Source organism: Acanthaster planci, linkage group LG19 (genome assembly GCF_054643075.1).
Source record: "Acanthaster planci isolate LZ-2023a linkage group LG19, COTS_SCS, whole genome shotgun sequence".
NCBI lineage: Eukaryota > Metazoa > Echinodermata > Asteroidea > Valvatida > Acanthasteridae > Acanthaster > Acanthaster planci.
This window is the reverse complement of record NC_141795.1, coordinates 11,682,488-11,708,732: the sequence shown is the minus strand read 5'-3', so window position 1 is coordinate 11,708,732 and position 26,245 is coordinate 11,682,488. Positions and strand designations below refer to the sequence as shown.

At 39.5% G+C, this 26,245-nt stretch overlaps 1 protein-coding gene across 3 annotated transcripts; it reads left to right on the top strand.

Annotated features, from left to right (window-relative positions):
• The first annotated feature begins 3,559 nt into the window (after positions 1 to 3,559).
• Positions 3,560 to 25,622, top strand: LOC110987526 (uncharacterized). Of its 3 annotated transcripts, none has more exons than XM_022250317.2 (10): positions 3,560 to 3,716; positions 8,152 to 8,465; positions 17,177 to 17,359; positions 17,830 to 17,930; positions 18,439 to 18,592; positions 19,449 to 19,787; positions 20,892 to 20,935; positions 22,092 to 22,251; positions 22,895 to 23,020; positions 23,431 to 25,622. In XM_022250317.2, the coding sequence occupies exons 2-10, from the start codon at positions 8,177 to 8,179 to the stop codon at positions 23,481 to 23,483; spliced, it is 1,449 nt and encodes a 482-aa protein (XP_022106009.1). In that variant the 5' UTR covers positions 3,560 to 3,716; positions 8,152 to 8,176; the 3' UTR covers positions 23,484 to 25,622. The 3 variants fall into 3 exon arrangements, with proteins under 3 accessions (XP_022106009.1, XP_022106008.1, XP_022106007.1); XM_022250316.2 differs by lacking the exon at positions 3,560 to 3,716 and adding an exon at positions 6,295 to 6,452 and having other exon boundaries at positions 23,434 to 25,622; XM_022250315.2 differs by lacking the exon at positions 3,560 to 3,716 and adding an exon at positions 6,296 to 6,452.
• The last annotated feature ends 623 nt before the right edge of the window (positions 25,623 to 26,245 follow it).

Here is a 26,245-nt window from a genome sequence, read left to right as displayed (position 1 = left end):
CCAAACAACCGCACATTTAAATGGTAAGCGCTTTATCTAAGTAATGGTGTAGAAGCAATTCCAGTGTTCTCTATATCATACAATTATAATTCAGTGTTTCCAAAATTGATATTCTCAGTATTAATCTCTCTCAAGAAAAGGCCAAGTGGCTTTATACACGAAAAGGAGTTGAGAAGAAATGCAAGGGTTTGAAGAGACAGCATTCGCCGTGCGCTAACACCGGCACTTGAACAGGGTGAAGGGGTGAGACACGGCTACCAGGCGTCTGCCTCTCCTACGGTACAGTCGACTAATTCAAACCCCATTGAAAATAATGTAAAATCTGCACCATTCGGGGCCCAATAACATGCATGCCAACATCTCTGAGACTTCTGAAACACAAATTAAATTACTGTCTAGGCACTAATCTCTCAATTTTTTTGTGGGTTAACAAATTACATTTTTAATTATTCCCACAAAATAAAATCACCCCGAAAAGTGATTTTTCCGAAGTCTGATTACAGCAATTTTCAAGCGGCAACTCTCAACATTTTCGGGCAGTGAGGACCATTTTGCAACCGTAGTTTTTAGCCATTCTGCTCTCATATGAAAGTTTAAAGATCCAGGGGGTTGATCCTAGGAAACAATCTCATCATTTTTGGGGCCAAACAATCCCCTTTTTCAAAAGATACTGCGGGGGCACTTTTAATGCTAATGAGTTAGCCAGAAATTCTCACTTGAATTAGTAGTCTGCACCCCCTGTCGTTTGAGTGATGAAGTACACTAGGTTATCGGATCTTTTTAGTCGTGATTGTGTACATGTATTGTGTTTTTTCTGTCACCTGTATAATTATCCGAAGTTTGTACCACCTAATACTTGTGCATGTACATGTAGTTGCAGAGTCGTTGTACAGAAAGTTTTTGGCATTGACCAACGTAAGGAAGTTAGAAGAGAGACATTACCAAAAGCCATAGCCTAAACACAAATCCACGAATAAAGAAAATGGTTGCAGGTGGATTTTTTCCTGGATGTTGACTCAGGTACGAAGATCTTGACGTCCGTTAATTTCAACCTAAAAGATGGCGTTTGAGGTATCGTGTCAAATGTGATAGTGTAGCCATTATTTCGATAACAGTCATTAATGTATTATTTAGGACTATGATGAAATAAGGTAGATTTTTGTTAAATTTGTGTAAGACGACCTCATCACTAAACAGATTTCGATTAAAAAAAGGACTGGATTACAGGCTGATTTTGCTAATCTTTTCAGATGATAATTGTTCCATTTGTAAAGTGATTAACAGACTTCAAATAAAAAATAGCTAAGGAAATTTAACAGTTTATGTCCCTCTAGTCAACAGGGAAGACGTGATTCGTGCAACGGAAGAACCCCTGAGCAACCACACGTGAACCAAAGTTCAACAAATTGTAAATAGTTCTCATTGAACGTTACCTTATCAGTTCGCCTGTCTGCAAATAAATAGGTTTTGTTCGCTGCACCGGTGACGTAGGGAAGGCTAAAAGGGCTCGCGTAAGAATCCGACAAGTGTTTAGAAACTGTAACAGACACCTATACTAGCTTGATAAATATCACACTTTTAGTGCTAAATGAAGACAACTCCTTCTCAACAATAAGAAAAAGTTTTGCTCACATTAATTGCAAAGTCATCTTGCTAAATTATAGTTGACATCAGCAAAAAAGTGGAGTATCTGGCCGGAGTAGCGCTCGTTACACGTCTTGTGTGATTTTAGTCAACCCATATTTAGTGGATTCTTTCGTTATTTCAAGTTTCGATTCTGTAAAATATAGCCTATTATAGCTTGAAGTTGTTTCTAACGATAATATAAAGCCAAAACGTTGTTTCTAGGTGAGTAGATTTATTTTATATATTTGCGTGTGCGTGTTCTATGAAAAAAATATTTCACCTGTTCGTTTGGTAACATCTTACACATTTAACGCTGATGGCTCAAATGTTGAAGCAATGGGTGATTTTTTTAATATTCTTGTTCGAGGTTTGGCTGAATCATTGGCTTAGGCGAGGCCCTTTTAAGGGCACTGTGGAAATTTATTACTTGGAGTATGAGTGGCTATATATCAATTACCGATTTGGTGAACTTATCAGACTTCATTGGCACGGCACACGGTTTTTGAGCGTCCGATAGCCAAACGGAAGTTTTTAGCTTGCGGCGTGTGTATTCAGTCAATAGTGTGAAGTCAACACAGTACACACAGCAGCTAGTCTGGCAAAATCCGGGCAACCAGCAACGCTGCCAGTTGAACAGGACAGCCAGTCGGCACAACTTGAAGGTTGTTAACTTTTATTCTCGCTGGGTTCTGACTATAGATGTTCTAAGATCACAATGACAGTGAATCTGATAAACATTTCATATCAGAGTTTCCACTCGGTAAATGATCTGGAAAACAACATGGAGGAGTTCCATGTGTGCTTCATTCTCAGGGGAAAAGCCAATGTGGAAAACGAGGGAATAAAAACTGTATAGAGTAAAAAAAAAAAGGACACAGAATATCGATATAATGTTTTTCAGAAACTTTCAGGACGAGGTTTCAGTTGGTGGCATAAAAATGGCTTCTCGGACAATCAGAATTTGGGGAACAAGTTACTTGCCATCTATTGAGTAAAACCGTTGTAAAAAAGAAATGAGCAAATTATTTCACTGCGGCGAAAACTAAATAAAAAATAGAAATAAAAATAAAAATAAAATAAAAAAAAAAAACGAAACGAAAAAGTGATTCGGTAGCAGCAAATACAAAATTGGACTCACAATGACATACACTTTAACCTTATTCTTAATAGCCAGGAACAAGGTGGGTGGTGCAAGCGAATCAGTTTTATCTCTTTAGTTTCTTGCCACACTATTATGTAGCTGATTCTCTTCGAAGGATTTGGCACACGTGTAAACTGAAGGACTCAAATAAACATTACAGGTCCTTTGTCAGTATTTTTTCAGGCAGTTGCTTATTTACGGATTTAAGTATTTCAAGATATCGTGTTCGGCACTTCTTTGCAAATTTTCAAATTTCCTGACTGTTATTTTTCCAATTCCAAGGAAACTCGTTTATGTGTACCGAAAATAGCAACGTAGTCTTGGAATAAATACCAAGGTATACTGAACTATAGCAGACAGATTAAAATTCCTCGAAGAAAATCTTGCTTTGTCTGGAAACTCCTTCCAATAGGCTAAAGACCCTTCTTTGTGTATTTCCTTTGAGCGCCACACTACGATTGGGTAACTTGATACATCCCTCTGCAGTTGTAAATGTTCAGGCTACATTATTCACAACGCACCCCTATTATCCAGTGCAATTGTGTCGTCACGAGCACGTGGCCTATTCACGGCAGCATTCATTCATAAAAATCTCTTCCGGCGCTCCGGAAGTAACACGCCAGAAATGCCGCCCGCTTTCCATATATGGTGTGGGCCCTCCAATTGACCAATCAACGCTCAGTATATTTCCGCCTGGTATGAATATTTAGTACATTAAGTTGAAGGTCGTGCTACGTAGCAGATCTTATCAATGGGCGAGGGTATTTTTAGAGCGGGGAAATTTGCACTGGGCGGGCTTTAGCTGCTCAAGTGACAAGCGCCATACATACAGGCAGATATATAAGCGGGGATTCCGACTCTTTGCTGCAATGGCCAAGTGAGTCATCCCCGTGAAGTTGTTAGGGCTTGTCCGACAGTTGGAATCTCTCCCCTTCTTTATCTTCTGGAGGTGAGTGGAAATTTCTTCAATTCTATACAGTGGCCACAACAATAATGTACCTAACCGCATTTTGTTTGCCCAAGACTGACTTTCATTTTCTCAGTTGTCAGTTCTAGCTTAGTTTTATATACACTGTAGTTTAAATAACTAGTTTGACGGATGATGTTTGGTTTGTAATGGGTAATCCGCACACATGCACAGTCAAGTGTGTTGTGCATGGGAAGGATTACTCTCGTCGGTTTTTGAATTTAACTGATTTTACACACTCGTTTAAGCTAGGTAAAATGTCAAGTTCGTAAAAGCATTGTTTTTGTGTGTTTTTTGTTTTTGTTTGTTTTTGTTTTATACGTGGACTTCGTACTTCATTCTTGTGCAAAGTTAGGTCGGAGCAATCGAGTCACGTGTGTTGTTAGTGCGTGGGTGTAAATGTATCCTACCTCAGAACTAGGTTGCGCAATAGAACTTGCTTGTCAAAATTTGGTTAGTGCTTCACCAGTCACATGCATCAAGTTTCTGCAAGACTGAAAATTACGCATTAATGAAGAAAGCATAACGCGTCTGAACTGGCAATAAAGTGATTACTGATTCCATGGCCCTCTACGCCAAAATTACGTCAGAATTATGCAATAATCCTTCCCAAAATCATCACTCTGGAAAATACGGTGCAGAGGTGTTTAGGATAAGTCGATGAAATGTACAATCCCTGGCGGCTTCCCGGACAGAGACCGCTTTGTTTTTGCCATTTGTACACGAACTTCCTCATTTGTAAATCGTCCAGGGAATTGTTTTTTCTCCAAACTAGTTGATCTCCCACCGACTGCAAGTTTGCTTTTTGGCCGTTGGTTTGTGGAAATACCGTTTGGGTTCACTCGTGGCGAGGTCTGGGGCTTCGCACTCATTGGCAATAGCACAAATGGATAAAGCCCAACACGAGATTGTTCTTGACTGACTCTCTGCTTGATCTTCAACAGTTCAAGACAATATCATGTGATATTCCATCTTATAGGTGTTAAGTCCTTGTCGGGGTACGTGGAGTGTAACCCACTACAAGAATGGATAAGCTCGGTTATAATAGGTGGATTTCTCGCAGATGAAGGTATCCCAGCGGATTGGCTTATTCCAAGGAGTTGTTACATGGTTGTTTTTGTGAGAAAAAGGGAAAATGGCTCAGTAAAAGAAATTCAGATTGTCCTCTAATATTAAAGGCATAGGTCTATAACAGGATCTTTGTAGCTTTATGTTAATACCATTGCAGCCGTGTGCATATGGATGTCTCTTTAACATGTTCTGGGAAATGCCTGGTACAAGTAGGACCTAGGCCTTCTGTGACATTCTTTGGAAACATCTCTCCAAAATAAAATGTTGAAAGGCTGTGTTTTTAAGGGGCAGTGAATAAAAAAGACCAAGGTTTCATACTGAGTTTCCTTCAAACGAAGTACTTCCTGCTTTTACCAGTCTGTGCAGGAGTGGTTTACCGCGAAAGCCCAGGGACCCAGTGAAGGTGACGGCTTTACTGGCACAGGTTCCTTTGTCTTCTGATTTAATCTGGGTTTCTTGTAAATTTGGTGGTGTGGAAAATGGCGGATTTTGTTTTGATTTCTGCGAATGAATTCTCCACTTGTCTGAATAAATATTTCTCTCTTCTTTATTTTCATTTGGTACCTTATTGACATCTAGTTTCGACGTACAGTAGACATATCTTTCATACCAAAGCACCATGGACTAAGTTTTTATACTTCATTGTACATGCACATGCCCTTTTATTTGTACATAATACACTGTAAAAAGGTTGGTCACATTTGGGTTGATATTTTGCCCAATGTTGGTGTAAATATTAACTTCCCAACCTTAGGCAAATTCTTCCCAATCGTTGGTCAATGTTTGACCAACAGTGATGGAAATTAACCAACAATGTGGTAACTTTAACCAAGGTTGGGCAAATAACAAATGCTCGACACTGTTTGACCAAATTTTTACAGTGTACATGTACATAAATACGCAGGACTATTAACAATACCGTTTGATATAGGCTGAGACATTTAAAAGCACAAGTGTAAGTCGCTTGTGCCTCTCTGATAAAATAAAACACGCGTATTTCAGCTATGAGGTCACATGACTTCAAAAGACACCATTTGCAAGGTTGTATGAGTCACGTGGGCACGTCAAGCATCACTGGTGGCTAGAACCTCTATTTGCGAGCGTGGGTGGCATCAAGACTATACTCTATGAAAATGACGACTCGGTATATGTCTGCCATTCAGTGGAACCGTAATAAACTTATGGTGAACAATTCTTTCAATTTCACTTCCATTGCGGTTTAAACTTCCATAGAGAGGTTGGATCAATTTCCACATACCTTGGTGTGGGAAGCCGTGTTTAGGGCCACAATTTTCACGCATCATCCTGTCAAGTCAACCATCCATTCATAAAGTTTGCATGGTATCACCCATTGGTCCGTGAAGTCACTAGTTAGCACACGCTGAGAGACGCAACCATCTTATTGGCTGACCGCCAATAACGTCAAACTAATCAGATATGCTGTTATGACTCTACGCCACTCGCACCAGCCAAGAGAAGGTTCCTGGCCTTGCTGCTTTTGTAGTACAGTGTGGATTTACTATTGCTCAATCGCATCTTTCACTTTGAGAGGCTCGTTGAACTTCAATCCATCGGCTTCTCTGGTGGTTTGAGGGAAGGTATCCAAGCGAGAGGCTTTTCCATACGGCACATGAGTGTGCTAACAGAGTACGTACTACTTTCTTTTTTATTGTGATTGTAATTTTTGTATGTTTGTGCGAGAGAGGGATAGTATTGTTTGGTTACACGGCCTCTGAGGTCGACTTGACTTTGTGGTTTCATCCTTTCCAAACATTTATCTCTAGCACATGAGTCTTCACACTTTGAAGTATATGAAAGTCATGTAGAGTTTTAAGTATGTAGCGTAAAAAGTATTACATTAAGTATTTAAGCTGGAAAAGCCGCTTTTTCATGTCACATCATTTGCTACAAAGCAATTTGGGATCTGCGTTTTTAAACGAAGATTAACCCCTTTGTTGGCCAACTGAATTGCATACAACGGTCAAAGATCTAGTCTAATGGTTCAACTTGCAAAGTTGCTACAGCAGAACGTAAGCTTGTAATTAAGTTCAGAACCTAACTGTGCAACTATGATGCACTGTCGCTGTTGAACATTTTCCGTTTATGTCTCGTTTAGCATTTAGCTCAGACATTCTCCTAAAGTGAGGTGTAAAGGATGGTTAATGAAGCCAAACAATTTCATGCCAAGTTTTCCTGTCGATCTTGAATCATTTGGCCTGTAAACATAAAAGAATATAAAAAAACATGGCGGCGACCACGGTCCGTCGTCATTGGTCGTGAGCATATGTAAGTATAGGTGCACCACTCAGCAAATTTCGCAATTGAACGGTACACTCAGCCCAAGAGAATGTGACGCTGAACGTGGAAACTTCAAACCAACCTACATCTAAATGTTGACCGTGAGAGGCTATTAAATTTGTCTTTTCAGCTCCTATTTGCGACTGAATTTCATTCTATTTCGGTTTTAAGAAATAGAGAAACCATGAAATAGCGGAATAGGCCCCAATATAGTGGGATAAATTACTACCACAGGCTGTATCACTAACAAGTCTGTTATAATTTGTCGGCAAGTATGCCCCATGAGATTATATAGAAAGAATGAAATGTCATAAAATCACACAAGAGTTTGTTCTTTCACAATACTGGATATACATGTATAATGGTATAATTTCAGTCATTATACATGTACTTCAGTTCACACTTATGACTAATATGCATCTTTCAACTGTACTATATGTGACTATCACAATGTTGAAGATGTATATATTTACAAATTGTCCTTAGTCATTGTCCCAGTTTAAATTGGAATGATATTTTAAGTTTACATGTTTTATACACTGCCTTGCACGACGCTACGTTGAATGCTGCTGCAACATGTCGTTTCGCCGTCAGTCACAGCAGAAAAACATAAGAGGGTCCATTGTGTGTAATTTGAGTTATTCCTTTAGACTTCGATTCCCGTAATGACTTTATCTGCAAATGTTTTGCTTTACATCATAGACTGAATGTTTTATAGAGTTTGGCTGAACGTGTAATTTTTATGGACTTTCCACGAAATGTTTCTATTGTGTGAATGAATGAGAAAGATTCCATTGACGAGGAAGTAGACTTAAGGCTTGTGTACTCGGGTACTACTCGGCATGTTATTGTTAGAATGACATAAGCGAACATAAAAATTAGAAATGGAATCGATCGATCGATGAAAATGTAAAGCTATGAAGGTACCTGGCAGAAAGAAGGATCACAAAACATTGAAGCTTTGCCTTTGTTATTCCAAAGATACTAATTATGTCCACCGTATTTCAACCGGTAACTAACAATGAGGATCCTTTTGTGTTTCCAACAGAACCTTTCGGAAACCTAACCGAAGCATGCCGGTACTGATGACCACTCCCTCGCCGTCCAGTCACGCCAGCTTCCCCGTTACCACCAGCGGTGGCGACACGGTCCACGCAGCAAGTCTTTCTCCATCCAGGCCGGCGGAGAGGATGCGGCTCCGGCCCTGGCTCATCCGAAACATCGAGGAGAAGACGATACCAGGATTAGAGTGGTTGGATAAGGAGGAGAGACTAGTGAAGATTCCCTGGAAGCACGCAGCGAGGCACGGGTGGACGTGCGACAAGGACGCCTCTCTCTTCCGCGCATGGGCCATTCATACCAGTAAGTCACCTTCCTCCCTCTATCGCTGCTTCATCTTGAACATTTTTACCAAGCACATTGCCGAATATCCAATTTTAGCGTTCACACTCCTTTACAAAGTCACATGTGACACGAAAAGTCAAAGTTACCTCAACCTAACTGCGGCTAATTATCTGAGTGAAATGTAGAATTTTAGTGAGGCTTTTTAACGAAATCAATTCCCCTTCATTTGAAAACTTTGATAAAAAATCTACTTTAATACATTAAAACATTGGTCCAGTGTAATGCAACAGAGATGCAAGATAGGAAAGTATAAAATTGAACTACTTCACCTTTCGACCTCCTCAATCTCCATCAAAGCTCCCCTCTTTTTTGCCTTCCTCGAGAACCTCGAGATCTAGATGTTTTTTCACCCCCATCCACGAACTCTCGTTTCCCCTTTCCTGTGTATGTTACGAGGTATTTCAAAAGTTTTCGTATTACTTCCAAACGGTTCAGAATGCCAGTTCTCTTTTTATCCATTAAGATGTTTGCATTTTTCTTTGAATGAAAATAAACTTACGGGTATATGCAAATGCGTAATATGTTTTACCCAGTTTGTGCAGTCTGATAACTGGAGTGTTCACAGTTAAAATAAGTGCTTAATTAAATCTAGGTAATGTTTCTGTAGGATGTAGGTTCATACAGTAATAAATGGCGCCGATTCATACAAACGAAAGGAAAAAAATAAATCATTTTTATATGCTTTATAAAATTGGATTTTCATTCAATCTTTGGATCTATCAACTTTTAAAGACCTGTAACATCTTAAGTTTTTTGTAGTTGCTGTGTGTATTTTAATTCAAACAAATTGTACAGCCATGAATTTTGATCATAATGACTTATCTGAAGTGGTAATGGATGTAATTACGATACTTCATTATGTTGTTTAAAAGTGCGCCCATTAAAAATTCTTGATTGTGTAGTTGCTGAGACAGAAATCTGAAAATCGTTTGCATTTTAAGAAACCGAATTCAAGGCAAAGAAATGCCTGCATCCTCGTTCCAGTAACAAACTTGTTCCTGCAATTAACTCGAACTAAATTTCCGTGATCAAAATGAGGTTAATTATGGATTGATTTGGGACGTGTCTGAGGGAATATGAGGTTGAGCAGCCCCCGGTTTATCGACGTTAACGAATAAGTCACCAATTGACAGCCGATTTTTAGCCCAAAGCACATCCTAAGTCAATAAAATGAAATAGAGATTCTCTAGTTTAATGTGAACCCTGCTTCTGAAAAACAAAATGAAAGTAAAATAAAATAAAAAAAACCAAACCGACATACATTTGGGCAGTCGCACATTGCCAGAGCAACACATGGCGCAAGCCAGCCTCCAGCTCGCTCCAGACAACCCAAGAAATCGATAGTTAACTTTGGCACTAGGGAGTAGAACAAATAGGCAAATAAAACCGAGCAAATTAGCTGTAATTTTTAGGCGCGTTCTTCGACAAGGGCGGGAAAATAGCAAGCGATAAAAATCAGATCGATATTAATCAAATAAACATGTGGCTGTTGTATCTCTGGTTGAGTGGAGCCTTTGGGAAGAAGAAAAACACCATAAATAAAGTTTTGGATTAAATAATTTACAAATCTTTTTTAATTGGTGAATTTCATTTGAAATCGTGTGGGATATTGAAACGAGTCTATTTATGGTGGTGTGGAAGTGGGGGAACGGATTTTTTTTAATGAGGAAGATCTCTGATTTGAGATATTTGAACAAATATATTACTGGGAAGGAGTTTGATAGGAAGGAGAAAATAAAATCTGTTTCTTAAGACAACTCTCTTGACTGTAGACGTTAGTGACTTACACTTTTGAATGAAATCAAAGACGAATTGTAAAATCAATTCTGCCATGCCATGTTGAACGAAAACTATGTCATTTGTAAGTAATTATAAAAAGACCAACTGTTCTTGGAGTTACATGTACTTCTTCTGAAAATCCATTCCCTGTCACGACCGTCTCTTATTTTCGAACGAAAGAAAGGTTATTTTATTCCATTTTAAGTTAAGCTAACGTACTTTTCCTTATTGCAAAACAAAGGAAACGGCAATTACTTAGCAAATCACCTGCCTTTTGTGCACGGTGTGTACTGTATAGTATTTTTTAATGAAAATATTGAAATTGAAAATCAAATAACGTGTTACGAAATTGTCTTATTCTTAGCGTGGGAATGAATCTTCACAACAAGGAAGGGACAAGCCTCGAAACAAGGAACCACGACCGAATTCGGCCCGGTTCAAAACGAGGAAATTTGGTCCATAATTTCACAACTGCCTTATGGGTCGAAAGTTGGCAAAAAAACTGCAGTTTCCTTCACCGTCACGAAATCTGATTAGTCGCGATAGTATTGGGTAACGCTCTTTTTTTCGTGTAAGTTTTTGTGTTTTAACCAGTCGTTTATTATGGGGCAACATACGAGATACTTTTCACAATCAAGGTTGTTATTAACATCTTTTAATTTAAAACTGTATCTTACACGGAAATGCTGTAAAATTTTATTGTATGAACTCGCCTATACACTGTGACTATATCGGAGATTATTTCCCACAAGACAAAACAAAATAAAATAATACGAAGCTCGTATTTTTGAAAATGTTTTGGCAATGTCATTTCCCAGATAGTTGGCATTTACTGTGCGTCAACAATCAGTCATCTCTTTTTCATGCACTGTTGAATTTAATGTCAGCGTTTACGCACTCATTTGTAATTTTGCAGCTTTTGCAGCCAAACTGGGAAAACCGTACATCGTGCAAGAAAATGCCAGACAGGGGATTGAGCGCTGCCGTACGTCCCAGAAAGTCCATGCATTCCCAATTCAACGTTCACTGTCAATAAGCCATTTGCGAGTTAAATTTGAATAAAATCTGGTGCACTGAGTTTCTGACTGCACAAAACATTACGATTTAAATTCCCCAGACTAAAGACACTGTTGCTATACCTCGTGATTCGGAGCAAGCTTTCTCATAGCGACCACCATCTCTGGAATGGGCTGGTTCCTTTGTGCCCTTCTTATCCACTGATAACAGTGTATTGTTGCAAGGCGTCTCTTATGTAACTAAGCAAAAACTTCCCCCGAATCACGAGGTATAGTAACAGTGGTTTTAGTAAGGAGAATTCAAGTTGTTCTGTTCACGTGAATTTAAAGCACTCAGTGTACCAAATTTGGGTCAAAGTTAAATCGCAAAAGGCTTATTATCTTTGACCTTAATATCGGAACAAAACATCGTTTAGCAGATGTCAGTAACTGTCCACAGAGGAAAAAATTTTCTTTCAACCAACGGCACTCGCCCATTCTAAGAAAACGCGGATTCAAATCACTTTATGATATGCACTTTCATCTCTGAGCTCCATACCTCCAGCAGGCCACGCAGTTGTCAGGTTGATAATCAGTTGAACGGAGTTGTAATCTGTAATGGCATTAGCCCCGAATTTATCCCGCATGTTAGCCTGGCAAAATGCGGAGGGGGTCATATGCAAGCCAGTAGCATATCCAGTTTGCCTGGATGGGGTGGGTGTGTGTGCGTGTGCTAAACATGACGATTCAAGTTTTAACGCGTAAAGTTTGTCACTACCCCTTCAAAAAGGTAATACATACGGTACAATTTCGAAAGTGTTAGCGCGTTCAATTCCTACAAAAAATATGGCAACATGTCCCGGGGGGCCAACTTGCCCCCCCCCCCATGCGCCACTGATGCAAACCCTGAAATCAGTGAATTGTCATGGAAGAAATTAATCATCTGTTATGTTGAAATCTCTTGGAAAGTCTCGCAGCATTAGAAAATGAAGTCCCCGAGGGAAATAAAGAATGTCGAAAACAGCGGGATCAAATTGGCGGGAAAATCAGACATCGGCCCACCTTGTACTTGGCAAGGGCTGTCACGGTGTAATGAGATTACCTTGCTGGCAGAGGCTGGCATGTCGAAACAGAGCCGCGTAAAGTCAGCAAAGAAACGATAGTGCACATTCATGTAAAATTGCTGATGACTCTGTTGATTTTAAAGTGTAATTCAGATGTGAAGACCATTCTTTTAATTGTTGTCTATACAATTGTCATTATAGTTGAAAGGTACTGGAGAGGTTTTGTTTGTTAGTTGGGTGGGTTGTAGGGGTGCATGTTTGTTTGTTTGTTTGTTTGAAACTTACTATACATATAAGATCTTTTTCTCAATGTTGTAATTAGTAAAACTTCCGTTCTGTTAGGCATAATTCTCGTGGCACGATCTTTGTAAATTGGGTCAACTTAAAAGCCAAAGGAAATGCACGCGTTGTGCATCAATTTCCAATTGTTTGTTTCACTATGTTAGTGGAAGGAAACCCGTTAAATTGCAGCTTCTTTCTTCTTCTACCACAGCAACAGGTCCAATTTCCAAATTATTTGAAAATTCTGTCTGAAATTCAGTTTTACACTTTGGTTTCATACGCCGGTGCAAAAAAGTGCATTTCAAGTCCCCTTGCAACACCAAACAGCTGACAATATGCTTACTGATGATTCCTTTGACAAAACTATTGAATATTCACGATGATTCAGCGGGTGCGTGGGTGTAATACAGGTCATAGAGCAAGGGGTTTCCAAGCGGCACACGGTAAACCCAGGTGGTATGTTTTTGATAGAGTTGTTAAGTTAGCTATGCAAAGGGCTGACTCAAAGTCACGAGTCGAAGCTGCGAGCAAACAAACAACTTTGTTTGTGCCCCGTTCTCGTACCGAGTGCAAGCACAACATTCCTGCGTCCCAAGAAGTTTGTGTGAGAACACAAGCAGCAGTGGGGTTGGGCCGCCAAGCTGTTTCTATCCAACTTTTTATGAATTCTTTTTGGATTATGGTTGTCTGTTTTACCTCAATGATGGAACTACATTAATAACTTGTGATGAAACTTTCAGCGAGGAGTGGGCGCGAGTTTTTGTTGTGAAGGAAGTCGGAGCCCGGCCTAAGTCGTCATTGCGAAATGATCACTCCATAGGCCTATACATGTACAGTGAGAAGTTACAGGACATCATTTTCGTCGTTTTGTGAGATAATGCCGAAACTCCACGACCTGCCAGCACATCTCCAGCACGCACCCGCTTTGGATAATTATTTTGAAGAAAGAGGCTGCTTAACATCTGAACTGGTGTACGTAGAATGTCATCATGCCGTTTTGCGTTGTGATAAAATGCCACGGGTGTAGCGCAATTAATTTTAGCATAAAAAGTAAAGGGAAATGATAAATTCCTTTTAATTATTGAAATAAAATGAGTGGTCGATGACAGCAGAAATTCAAATCGGAACTCATGAAAACTTCTTGGAAGTGGACTTGTAAACAGTATCAGCGTGTTTTCAATTTCCCAAACTCCGTCAAAACACATGATTAAGGCATCATGTTGCGAACGGTAATCTCTTCCTTTGATTTGGTAGTTTTCCAGAATTAACTGCTCACAAGGCTTCGTGATCATGATTTCAATGATTCAACAAAAATAGTTCAACCTGTATCCGTGTGATAGGAAATAAACCATACATTGTGATTTGACTTTAAAGGTACCCGTTTATGAATGGGGCTTTCCCACTTTACTATTTGACTCTGAAACAAAGTTGCATGATTCACCAGTGAAGTTTATTATTATGCCGAGTCATTTTCCAGGGTCTGTTCTGTTGGCATGCTTGTTGCCTGGGGTTATTTTGCGTGGGTGGGCATTTTTCTTTAGAGTACCGAGTCACAAGTTACGCTTGATTGCGCGATGGGATTCCCTAGCCCACGCGCAGACCAAATGCATTGCAGATATAGAGTTCACTTTACTACGCAAGACGTTGTCTATGATGCTGCAAAAAGGAAAGAGAAAGATCAAAGAGTTCCTCGATGAGTTACGTTAACACAGAAATATTTGACCAAAAATATACATAAAAATGAAAAACAAACGTCATGTCTGACAATGGACACTTAAAGAATCAAATTGCTTACTGTCATACATCTGGACAGAAATTCCGAAATTTTTTAAGCTGAAATTATGCAAACACAAGTTTAAAAAAATAAAACCGTACAAATTATTTATCAGAGCGATCCAAACTATTGAGGATATTCTCATACATTACCTTTGGAACACGTAACTCCCGAACAGGCTTCATCACACTATGAAACGGTTTTCATGACCTTTTAAATGAAATCCATATGCCCATTAAGTAGCAGCATAGAAGGAGTTCTGGAAATTATTAGAATGACCTAATTTGCTCCATTCTCCTGTTAACTGTTTGTCTCAGACGTGGATCAGGCTCGTAATTGAATATGTGGGAAAATTGAAACACGCGGTCTGTCCCTATCTTGTGCACACGTGTACCGTTAACATGTACTCTACATTGCGTGTGCGCAATGACAAACCTCAACAGACAGGAGAGAGCCAGCTGTGTTGATTGTGTTTTAACGGAGACCTTGATCGCTGAAAAGTTCATTTTTTACCCCATTATCATGATTTTTGCTCTGGCTGCTATAGTATCTGTGGCCGATCATCGCCGGAGAGGTTGGAGGGGCGCCTACACAGGACCGAAAATAACTGATGCTTTTACGATTTTTACCCGTTCTGAGAATGTTGGTACTAATTTCAGAATGTTTGCTCGTCCTTCTGGCGATCCCGCTGCTGTACTGTGTAGACGGAACCACCTAAAGTTTAATCCCGAGACAATGCACCTTACTTGATAAAGAGATTTATGAAAACGTTCCATATTTATCTTATTTTTCCACGTTTCTGGGCATCAAGAGCCAATTGCACAACATCCTATACAGCTCTGTAGGATGTATTCGACAGTTGTTATGTGTGTGTACATGTGCATTAAATTCATGTGCAAGCCTAACTTAGAACTTAGAGCGCTGTCATTCATTCAACACAGAATCCTTACCCTCGAATTGCGTAATGGCAAGCGGCATCCCCACGGCGTCACAAATCGCCCCGGAGCAAATTGGGTGGAAAAATATGTGCATTTATTGTAAGAACTCCGCTGCTGCACACATTGCACACAATGATCAAGGACCTTTCGGCTGTTTTGCGAAAGAAAAGATACTTGGCATTTTGCGTGGGTGGACGGTGTAGATTTACGGCGCGCGCTCCTGATTTTCTAAAGGCAGCGGGCGTTACGTCGTTGACTCGTGACTCGCTGGAGGTCAGTGAGGTCGGGTTGAGAATTGGGCCGATGGCTCAACGCGGAGATCCCCCGTCAGTTCTTTCCCTTCTGTTTGAACGGCTTACGTGGTAGAAGAGCTTTCGCTATCCGCTATGTATATGGCTTTCTTTTCGCACCATCTTATGCTATAGGCTAGAATAGCACTGCTACCATGAAGGGTTCATTAAACTTTGGTTCTTTGGTCTTTATCTGAACCCTTTTCCCTGATATTTGCTACGTCCAATTATGGTCGGAACAATTTGCTTCAGTAATGGACGTGCTTTTAAGTGAGGTTTTTTATATAGTCGAGCTTATTCCACGCCTTCGTTTACAACCAAGAAAAGATCGAGCATAGAACCGTCAACCGATTTCTGTTCGCTTTCAAAAAGGCAAATAATTTTGCCATGCGTAAAGGCTTCCATAGCGTAATATACTTGCCCAAAATCTGCATTACAGTGCTGATTACTGACTGTACTGACTATGAGTCCTTAATTAAGTGAAGTAATAATTAATTTCTTAATACAAGAAAAACAGTGTAAACCTCAACTGGAATCTCCCAGAGGGAAATTTAATGTTTGAAAAAAAAATTAAAGGGCTTGTGTGCTACCCCAAGAACTGTGGGAGCGGAGTGGACGTCGGACCCCATAGTTCTGGGGGTACTTGCGCGCATGGTTGAGTTGAAGCTCGTGACTTGGGTAGGACAATTGATCCCATATGCCAAGCGTAGAATGCTAGGGATTCCCACAGTAAAATCTTAACAGAGCAAGCCGGATTGCGCAATGAACAGTGGCACGTGTGCCGGTCGACATACTTTTCCGCTTAGGGCCTACTCGATGAACGTTCTCATTCAGTGTCGGAATAAACCCTGCTCGCTGGAGACTCTGCAACATTCCTGTTGAAAAAAAGAAAAAGAAATACAAGGGAAATCCCATTTTCAGGGAAACGCAATCGCTGTGACTGCAGCACCGGTGTATTCACAAGGTTCAATTAAATTAATGAACGAATTCTCAAAAGTAATTCGATTCAAATTGTTATTCTAATCAAAAATTATTAGCAATGTATTACCGATAAAAAGTTGTCATTCATTGTCGTTTTCGCTGGGACCTTTTTATCAGACCGAACTACAACCAACTTACCCAACTTACTGTCGTGGCTGTACGTTGAAACAATTTCACAGCCAAGGACGAGCAAGTCAGCACAGGAACCCTCAAGCAAGTTACCCACGCGTGGATAGCTATCTCACACTGTGATCCCTAAATATCAATTTTTCTTGCATTAATCATACACGTCCCACAAAGAGAAGGGACCGCGCAGATTCGGCACTTCCAACCGCAACAAGCTCAGTATATGACAAACCACAGGAATGTGGGGCAATTGAACTTTTTGCGCAATTTGGTGTTTGTCACCGAATAATCATTGTTTAGAACGTGGTGAAGAGAATTAGGTCAATATTCAATCTTTTACATGTTTAAATTATATTCAATAGATTCATTAGAAGTTTAACTGATGTATGTCTCTGTCGTTCGTGTTTCTAATCAGTTGTAATTTCTCTCACATTTCGCAGAAAAATATGATCCAATTTCCAACACTCCGAAGGCAAACCCCAAGATCTGGAAGGCCAACTTCCGATGTGCGATCAATTCCCTTCCCGACATCTTGGAGGTGAAGGGTCAGGGCAAGAGTAAAGGGAATGACGCTTTCAAAATTTATAAACTGATCCCGAAAAAGGCCAGGAGAACCAGAACTCGTAAGTCGGATTTCTTCGTTAATCATTGAAACCTGCTCAATATGTGACCGTTTGGATGAAAGAAAGCTTTGCAGTCAGATATTTTTACCCCCCTTCTTTCGTGTTCCTTCGCCATGTCGCCACAAACTCATATATTCATCCGCAAAAAAGACAGGAAAATATTCAGTCAGACCATGCAGCAGCTAACATATCTGATAGACCTTCCCTGCACTCTAAAAACTCCCGGGTCATTGAGCAGGGTCCCATTTGGCGTGACCTCTTTCTGTGTCATATTATGACCCAGAGAGGGTCAAATACGAACTGAAAGGGGGTCATTTTTTTACCAGTAAAAGGGTCACGCCGAATAGAACCCAATGCTGGGTCAATCTGACCCGAGAGTTTTTAGAGTGTGGAAAAAAGAATGGAAAAAATGAATTGGATTCCCGCAGGCCTAAAAGTTTAAATATATTTTGTGTGCGATTATATAACAGCTTCTGACGGAAAAACGTCACAGAAAAAATCGGGTCGGCTGCAAAAGAGTCGAGTAGCGAGGCCTACAGAGAGACACAGACCGCAACCGTCGTCATCACAGGTAAAACTATTTGACGTTTGTTAATTGATTAAATAACCAGTTTTTAGCGCACATAAATCTGTGTTTGATGTCAACCAGAAAGCTCCATGAAAGAGTAATCGATAAATGATCATAATAATCGGCGAAAGTTCCTTCTTGGACATTCTTTGGACTGTTACTGGCGTTAGCAAGTGTTTTAAGGTTTAATTTTCATCTTGTTTTACAGTTCTAAAGAGATATGTGGCCGATTACATTCTACGGTACCTTTAAAAGATGTCTCTGATCAAAGAAACTGTATTCACTGAGTTATAGTTTTAATGACAAGATCATAGGGATACAGATAAACGCATAACTGTGGTTGCATTTCCCACGGTTTACTGCACTGTTTACAAATAAATATAATTCATATAATATTTGTATTTTTATATAATAATATAAAGTATGGTTTGGGCAGAAGCTGCGAAATGTGACGATTAGGAAATAAAAAGTCAACACTCTCAATTTGAATTAACGTGTCTTTTCGTATCAGATGTTTCCAAAGTCAAGTGAAAGTGTGTCAGCGGGAAGCCTTTCCCCAGAACAGTATGTAAATAGCCTTCTTCACAGTCGGTTACATGGTTACCCTGCATCTTTCTGGGACGAGCCCATTCGGAATGACATCAGCCAATCACAGCGGACAACAGGTGAGGCAAATACGCATTCGAATTGTTTTGATGAATTTCTTGTAGTGAGCTTTAATGGCCATTATGATGTCTCTTAGCTTCGCCTAGTTTTTGTTTTTATTGACTTCTCCTCCAGTGTGTCTAAAAAAGACTTGTGTTCTAGAACTTTAACAACCTCAATTTGATGTATCCCATTGGAAATTTCATCAAAGAAGGAATTTTGTTCTCATAGGCAAACAAATAGAGGAAGTTATACAGCTAAGGGAACAAATAAAAAGAATTTGTCTCTCTGGCATACCCCGTGTATCCTTCCAAACAAAACATACAGTCGTAGTTTACCGGTTAAAAACGAAAGTATCCTTCACCACGGACCTTGCTTTAACATTGTTTTTTTCTGGTCCAGATTTTTCTCGTTCCCACGATCCCTTCAGGAATCTATTTGAAGGTGACTAGTGAATGAGGAAATGGAGTTTAACAATCATGGGAAACGAATTTCAGTGTTTGTGAGCTGTAATAATGAAAAGGATGGAGCAAAGCAACATGAGCTGGCTGGCCGAGGGATCTTTTATTTTTGTCAATTTTTTTTGTCCGGATGCGGCTTGGCACCGAATGGAATCCATGGCAAAACATGACGCTTATAGTTCATTGTAATTTGAAATGTCTTCGGAGATGTATTACTGTCACTTATTGCAACAGTAACATTTTCACCAATTCCAGTGTACGTTGTGTATGGACGGAGAGTATTGTCTTGTTTGAACACCTTAGTTAGGTAATGTGCAGAGTACAATGTCGAAATGAAATGGATATGTTGAGTCTGGTAAGATAATATGCTCTCAGTGACTTATAATTTTTGGTGGTTTGTTCGCGATCGTTTCAGAACAATGGGGCCCCACTATCACTTACACCAACCGCCATTCACCAATAAGGCACGACTTGTCCCTATATCCAACTCCACCGTCCTCAAACCAGAGCACTAACGACCCGCTCAACCTCAGCTCAGCCCACCCATCTGAGGTGCCGGTCTCGTCTCCGCCCGCTTACCCCCACCATGGGCGGGGGATGTACCCGTCGCTCTACGCAATCAGCAGCTCACGGAGGCACGAGTCGGCCGTTGGTTCCCGGGGTAGTGAACTGATGGAGTACATTGCCGAAGGGAGGCAAAGGACTGGCGAAATCGTTAGCGCCGACGGTTACCAGGAACAGCTGCATGATGCAGGTATGTCTCGAAAGAGTTTTCTCTTCTTTCTCTCTTTCTCTTAACTGCAATTTTTAGACATTTCCGCAGTTGTAAAAAAAATTACATCATAAACCTCAACAAAAATTTCATTTAAACAAAGGCATATGATTCAACTGAGAAAGTAATATCATCGATTAATTAAAAGATGAATAGTATGCCTTCCAAGAAAAAGATTTCATGCTCTTTTCCTGATGCACACAGTTAGTTTGTCGCTGCTTGGACCCATTATTTCCTTTGTGTACTGCAGTACCTTTCGATGTTGACGTCATTGAATCTGAAACTGAGTTGTCCTCCGTGATCGCTAGTTTCGTGTTTAATTTTGATCGAGTGAAAGTGTTTCACACAGGTCTTTTTAAATAGATGTTTGGAGAGTGATGCCGTTATCTCGTCCCGTTCACGTGTTGTTTTAAAATTTGCAACAGGAATTAATCAGTGTGCTTTTATTCCCCATGGTGGTTTCCTTCTGGTTGTTAAAAAATGAGTCGTCATTTCCTTGTGTTTGCCTTTCGCTGTACTTTGAAAAACCTGTGCTCATTGACTATTGCACAGAACTAAGCTCGTGTATTGCACGCAACCCGTGTTTGAGTTGGCTCACAGGTCTTCGTTTGAAAGTGCTGAATCGACTTCAACCGCGAATTTCATGATAGGGAGGTGACAGTCTTTTATACCACTTAGATATATCAATTTTCAAAACCAAATTCTTTCAGAGTATTTCCGAATTGGAGGGTCCTTTCTTATGCGACTCACTAAACTTTTGCGTTATTTAGTCTTAACTATGCAGCCTTAATGTTTAGTTTTTTCAAGCCGGAGCTGTTTTTAGACAGTACTAATAGATTACAAATGAAAGTGTCTTTTTGGCACATACTCGAATTTTTATCAGAACAAAATGAAAGTTTTTGTTCCGTCTTTTCATTGGACATACATTGTTATTTGATGTACGGAATAACAAAAAATCTTGACGTGCTACAGGGTTTGGAAGACAAAAATTAAACAGCTTTTGCTGCAACGTTCGTCTGCGCAGTCTCACAGATGTTATATCCTGTCGTTCATAGATCTTTCTTTGTTTTTTGTTTCTCATAACAGAAAGCAATTGCAGTAGCATCCCTTCAGACGAGGAAATTGTCGATGTAAGACTCAGTATTTCTTACGGTGAAATATCTTAGTGAGCTCTTTGTTGTCTGTTCCCCATGGGAGGCACAAAGTTGTAATATTTTCATTATTAATTAGTCTACAACAAAATTCCCAAACACATTGAGTTTTCCACAGAGCACACAGTAAATATGATTCATTATCGTGCTATCACGAACAGACTTAGAAATATAAAAGAAAAAAATGTGTAACGACCTTTCATCTTTGCGTGTGATTTTAATCACAATATTAAATGAAATAATGTGGAGAAATTGAAGTTAATTGATCATCCTTTCGGAAACTGTGTCGGAATAACGTACGATTTTTAGTGCAAAATTTTCACACGGATTTACTATGTTTGATATAATCACAATAGGTGGTATAAATATGGAAAGTAAATCATACTAGAGTAAATTGAACTAATTATCCTTTACTTTTGGAATGACCTGGCTGAACTTTGGTTGCGTATGCAGCACAAAACGGCGCCCTCTATTGACGGTTATGGCAACTTTTTATCATCTGTCTAGACGCAACGTCAAAGAAAAATAAGGCTATTCAGCAAATTGTCATCAGTTCCCTTGGGAATTAGCCGTCCAGAAATATTGACCAAATATAGAGAGGCTTGTCAAACCCCTCATTCAGACAAAAGGAACTTTTTAGGGGTACTAGAAATTGAATTTCACGGACAGAAGTTGTCGCGATCGCCCCTTATGGTAGTGCGAAAGTTATTCTTGCTCTTATATGGAGTGCGTTTTGGAGATGACGATGATTCTAAACGGCTGACAAAGACAAATATTCTTAGCTTTCGCTTTTCGGCGTAAAATTTAAATTAGTATTAATTTGAAATAACGTAGATGGAGGTCTTTTCGGAGATTGCATGCACAGTTGGGGACTCGGCTCTAAAATTATGCCTTCTAACCGAAAAATTAATATATTTTTGGAGGTGTTCCAATATCCACTTGCGTCACTCCCCACTCCTCAAATTCTGGACAGTAATTGGTCACTTCCGTTTTAACTGACACTTGAACTTGCGGCAGCTCGTTGACTTGATTGGCTGTTTCCTAGTCCTCCAGCCTCAGAGTACGCCATTGGTTGTTGCACAGTCACTGCTGTGTAATTTGCATCACTAACTGACGGTTTATATCTCACCGGCAGATTGTGGACGACATGACCAAGAACAGCCCAATGAACAGTCCAACTCGGACATCACCGTTCGATGGCAACAATAACAGTAACTCGTCATCCTATTGGCAGACAAGCACACTGGACAACAAGCACTTTCTAAGCGACGAGCGCATGATACCTTCGACAAGTGGTACGCACATGCTGTTCGCATAGTTCAATTAGCTCTCGAATTCCTCTTTTAAATTCGATTTGTATCCACTCAAATGGTCATATATTCCAACGAGAACCTGTAGCAACACCGGGCATCTAGCTAGGATGGATGGGCAACTCGTCTTCGTTTTTATAACTCTATTTTTAGTCGGGCTTTCCACTTTCGTTTTTCACCCATTATTGTACAGGCGCTAATATTAACTATCTAATGATAATTCTCAGCTATTTACGTCCCAAGTGCTTGTTTTGACAACAGCAAAAGGATGATTCACCAGCAAAAGATTTGAAATTATATCTTCCCCTGCTGCCTCACTTTTGTGATGATCATGAATGTTAGAGGACATGCTAAAACGTACATAAATTTTGGCTCTAAGAGAGTCGCTAGTGGTTAGCTCCCTGCTGATGTAGTGCAAATGCTAAAGAGAAGTAAAATATGGACGAAATTTTTATTTCAAAATCTTCACAGGAAATGTCTTTCAGGTAACTATCAATGCTGGGATAATGGTCAGGTTACTGGCAACATTTGTACGCAGATTCCAGTATCCCATTATAATTATTGCACATGGACAAACTCGATATATTTTTAAGATTCTGAATAGAAGATATGTTTTTTCATGACGCAGAATTGTCGATGAGACCACCCCCTCCTGATTACAATTCGTACCAGAACTCAAGCCACGCCTTCAAAGTGGAATCAAGGGCATCCTGTGAATACATGAAACCAGAGGTTTATCGTGATCTCACTGAAGGTATTCAATACATTAAGCAAATTAAACGTATTTCCCTTGACTCCGCCCTATTCCAAGGAACTTGGTAACTGCTGGGCAAACAATATTGATGGGCAATTCTAGCTGTATCCATGGAATCAGTCGAAAACCAACTATATATGGCAGTATACATTAATAGGCGTTTTGGCTTTGAGCCTGTTTTGGTTAAAGAGTCTTGAGTGGAGAACCACTTGTTGCCTCTATGACTGTTTCTTGTATACCTTGCATAACTCCTTCGAAAGAAATTTATTTTGTTCTGGCTGCTACCACAAACCATAATCTGATAGTTCCCGTTTTGGTCTTTTTTTACATTAGAGTCAGTCTGGCATGCTTTGCCCATGACTATTTGTTTTCTCAACCACAATGGGTTACTTTTTTCATTTATTTCTCAGCAGGGAACAGAATAACCGAGACAAGTTCAGGCACCTGCTTCTACGTTATGTGAGCTCGGTCTCTCGCGTGTCGTCTGCTTGATGTTTGATCTGACAGCACTCTTGCTCTGCGGAACAATGAAACGATGAACCACCGATACAACTTGCATTAAGATGTTGATGCTTCCAATGCCTGCTTTGTACACCAGCTAAATGTTCTAATGTGCATTGTTTGGGCATTGAAATAACAATAGTTTCGGCTGGCCGATCTGTGTGATGGTTGCATGAAGAGTCTGAAGCACGTTGGCTGTCTGATGTGATCTTGTTCGCTTCTTGTGCTTTTTTTCCATATGGCGTTAGATTTTATGGCATCACGTGCACCCATTTATGCTGGTTCTAGACTGAATTTGGTTTCTGCAGTGTTTGTTCTTGTTTAATCAAAGAAACTCGGCCCTGAATTCTACATTAGCCACAGTGAGCACGACCCTGCATGGACTCTTGGGAATAAAATATAACATGTGGATGTGTATCTCTGTCTAGGGAATGTAAAAACCGAGGTGGTCCCTGTTGCTTGTACATTTACGGCACTTATGTCTGCATATTGGTTTATATTGGATGCTTTAGTAATATCTCATGCAGTGATCCTGTATGGATAGAATGGCTTTGAAATTGTTGAGTATATTAGTCTGGCGAATTAACATGCAAATTTTTTCTGTGTCTTCATTTAGACGAGTTGAAACCAGTTTGTACTAAGTGGTAACTTTGGTATTGTGTTTGTTTGGGGGAGATTTCACGCTTTATGTCGGCATTGATTGAATATTGCCTCTTCTGTTCTTTAAAATGATCTCTGCAATTGGTGCCATGTCTTCTTATGCCGATTCCTAATTGTAAATAATGCCAAATAAATAAAACCCGCACTGAACACTGAAACGATGTTTACATACAAATTTAAGTCGTATGTGAATCTTATATCCTTATAAGAAGCAACGCGCTTTGAAACAGCGTCCGCACCATGCTGTCATGAAAAATATTAGAACTAGTCGTTTCCCACTTAACTGGAATACTTTGAGCAGTTCTGATTTGTTGTGATTTGAATGTTTTCATTCGAAAGTCATGTAGGACGTGTAGAAGGGCCATAAACACAAACTGAATTTTGTCCCTTTGTCTTCTTTCATGGCCACTATTCTTGTTCGAAATAAAATTTGGGGTCATGACGTATTTAGATGTATTTTTCGATATTCTTATATAATGTGGCACAGAGTGCGTCCAAAATATTATTTGTTGGCTATGAAAGTTACTAGATGTACAGTTATTAAGAGAAACAACCATACCCACTTTAACGAATATCTACTCATGAAAAATTGTCATTGGAAGTCCGATAAAGAACACTGTAAATAGACTATCTGTATATAAGAGAAGTAAAGTCCTTTCAAATGTAAGAAAGTTTTAAAGCTCCCATTTTCCCTTCCCATTTTGTAAATAAAACTTTTGCTACATTTTCCATGCTTTGGTCTTCGTCGGGATTTCGTTTGATTTTTTGTGACAATTTATTATCTCTCATAAATAATGGGTTGACAGAATACTAGATTTCTTTTGTGTGTGTAGAAAATTTAAGCAGTCAAAATAATGACAGAATCGTTTTCTGTTAAAAAAAAAACTGTTGCTTTGATTTTAAGATAACAATGTGAAAGTTTGCATTGTTTGATTTCAAGTAGACCCTGCGGGTCGGAATAGTTTGATTTCACCCCTATGGTACGCATAAATTGGACTTCGCCGTTACGTCTAGGCAATGAAATTGAGGTATTGGTCCACGATGGAGAACTGTCGACTTTGATTGAGGTTAATTTTGTTAGCCGTTTTGGTGAAATTATGTAATCGTCTTTGGATGATCATTTTCAATTTCAAGATTATATTTTTTAAAAATTTTCTTGCAGTTTTTAGGTGTAGTTGTGACTGTTGTATTGTCAAAATGTTACCTTTTATGATAAACAGTTTTTTGAAACAATTCATTTTGAAATGAGTACCGTGCCAATCCATTCTTTATTTTAAACTGTTTGGGGAAACCTGTAATGACAATGATACGGTACTTCCGTTAGTATACATTTGAATGTTTATCTGACTAATTGACTGATATTATGCTGTGGGTTTTTCTCAGGCAAGGAAGTGAACGGATGATTTGGATGAATAAAGTCGCATTTTGTGAAATTATACAATGCCAAGAAGTCTCTTACATCCTTATTGTGGTATATGTCTGCAAGAAGCTGTTGCAATTTGCTCTTGATAATTTGAGTGCCCGTCAGAGTTTTGATGATATGAGATCTTACGGGGTGAGGGAGGGAGAGAGCCTTACCCGTCACGGACATGCGAGAGTAACTGAGGTCCCTCATTAACAGTGAACAAAACTACGACTCGGAGGATATCAAGTTTCTGCCAAATTGCATTCTAATTCCTACATAATTGTGAAGACAGTTGGGGATGAGAAGATTGGGCGGAAATTAATGGGTTTATTCAATGCAATTTGTAATAAATCCATCGGATATCGCATCTCGTTTTTATTTTCAATCGTCAATTTAAAGAGTACTTTGGTGCCTTTTTTAGTTTTTTTAGGCTAATGGCTATCCATATTCATGAATAACATTGTGATGCATATTTGGTAGGAAACTCAATTTGATGTGTTTTGCTGTCGACATTATTATCCTTTTATGATTCTGTGTTGTGTTAGTACATGAGAATAAGTCAACAAGCAACTCCATCTAAGATTTTTTTATTAATGAACAAATTTTGGTTCACAGTTTGAATGGGAAACCCCTTAAAATGAAAAGTATTTATCCTAAAA

What these genes read in the sequence shown, in the direction of transcription:
- LOC110987526 (XM_022250315.2), top strand. An exon ending in CGCAACCGTCGTCATCACAG is followed by an intron (nt 17,931 to 18,438) that starts GTAAAACTATTT and finishes TTTTCGTATCAG; the next exon opens with ATGTTTCCAAAGTCAAGTGA. An exon ending in CATGATACCTTCGACAAGTG is followed by an intron (nt 22,252 to 22,894) that starts GTACGCACATGC and finishes TTCATGACGCAG; the next exon opens with AATTGTCGATGAGACCACCC.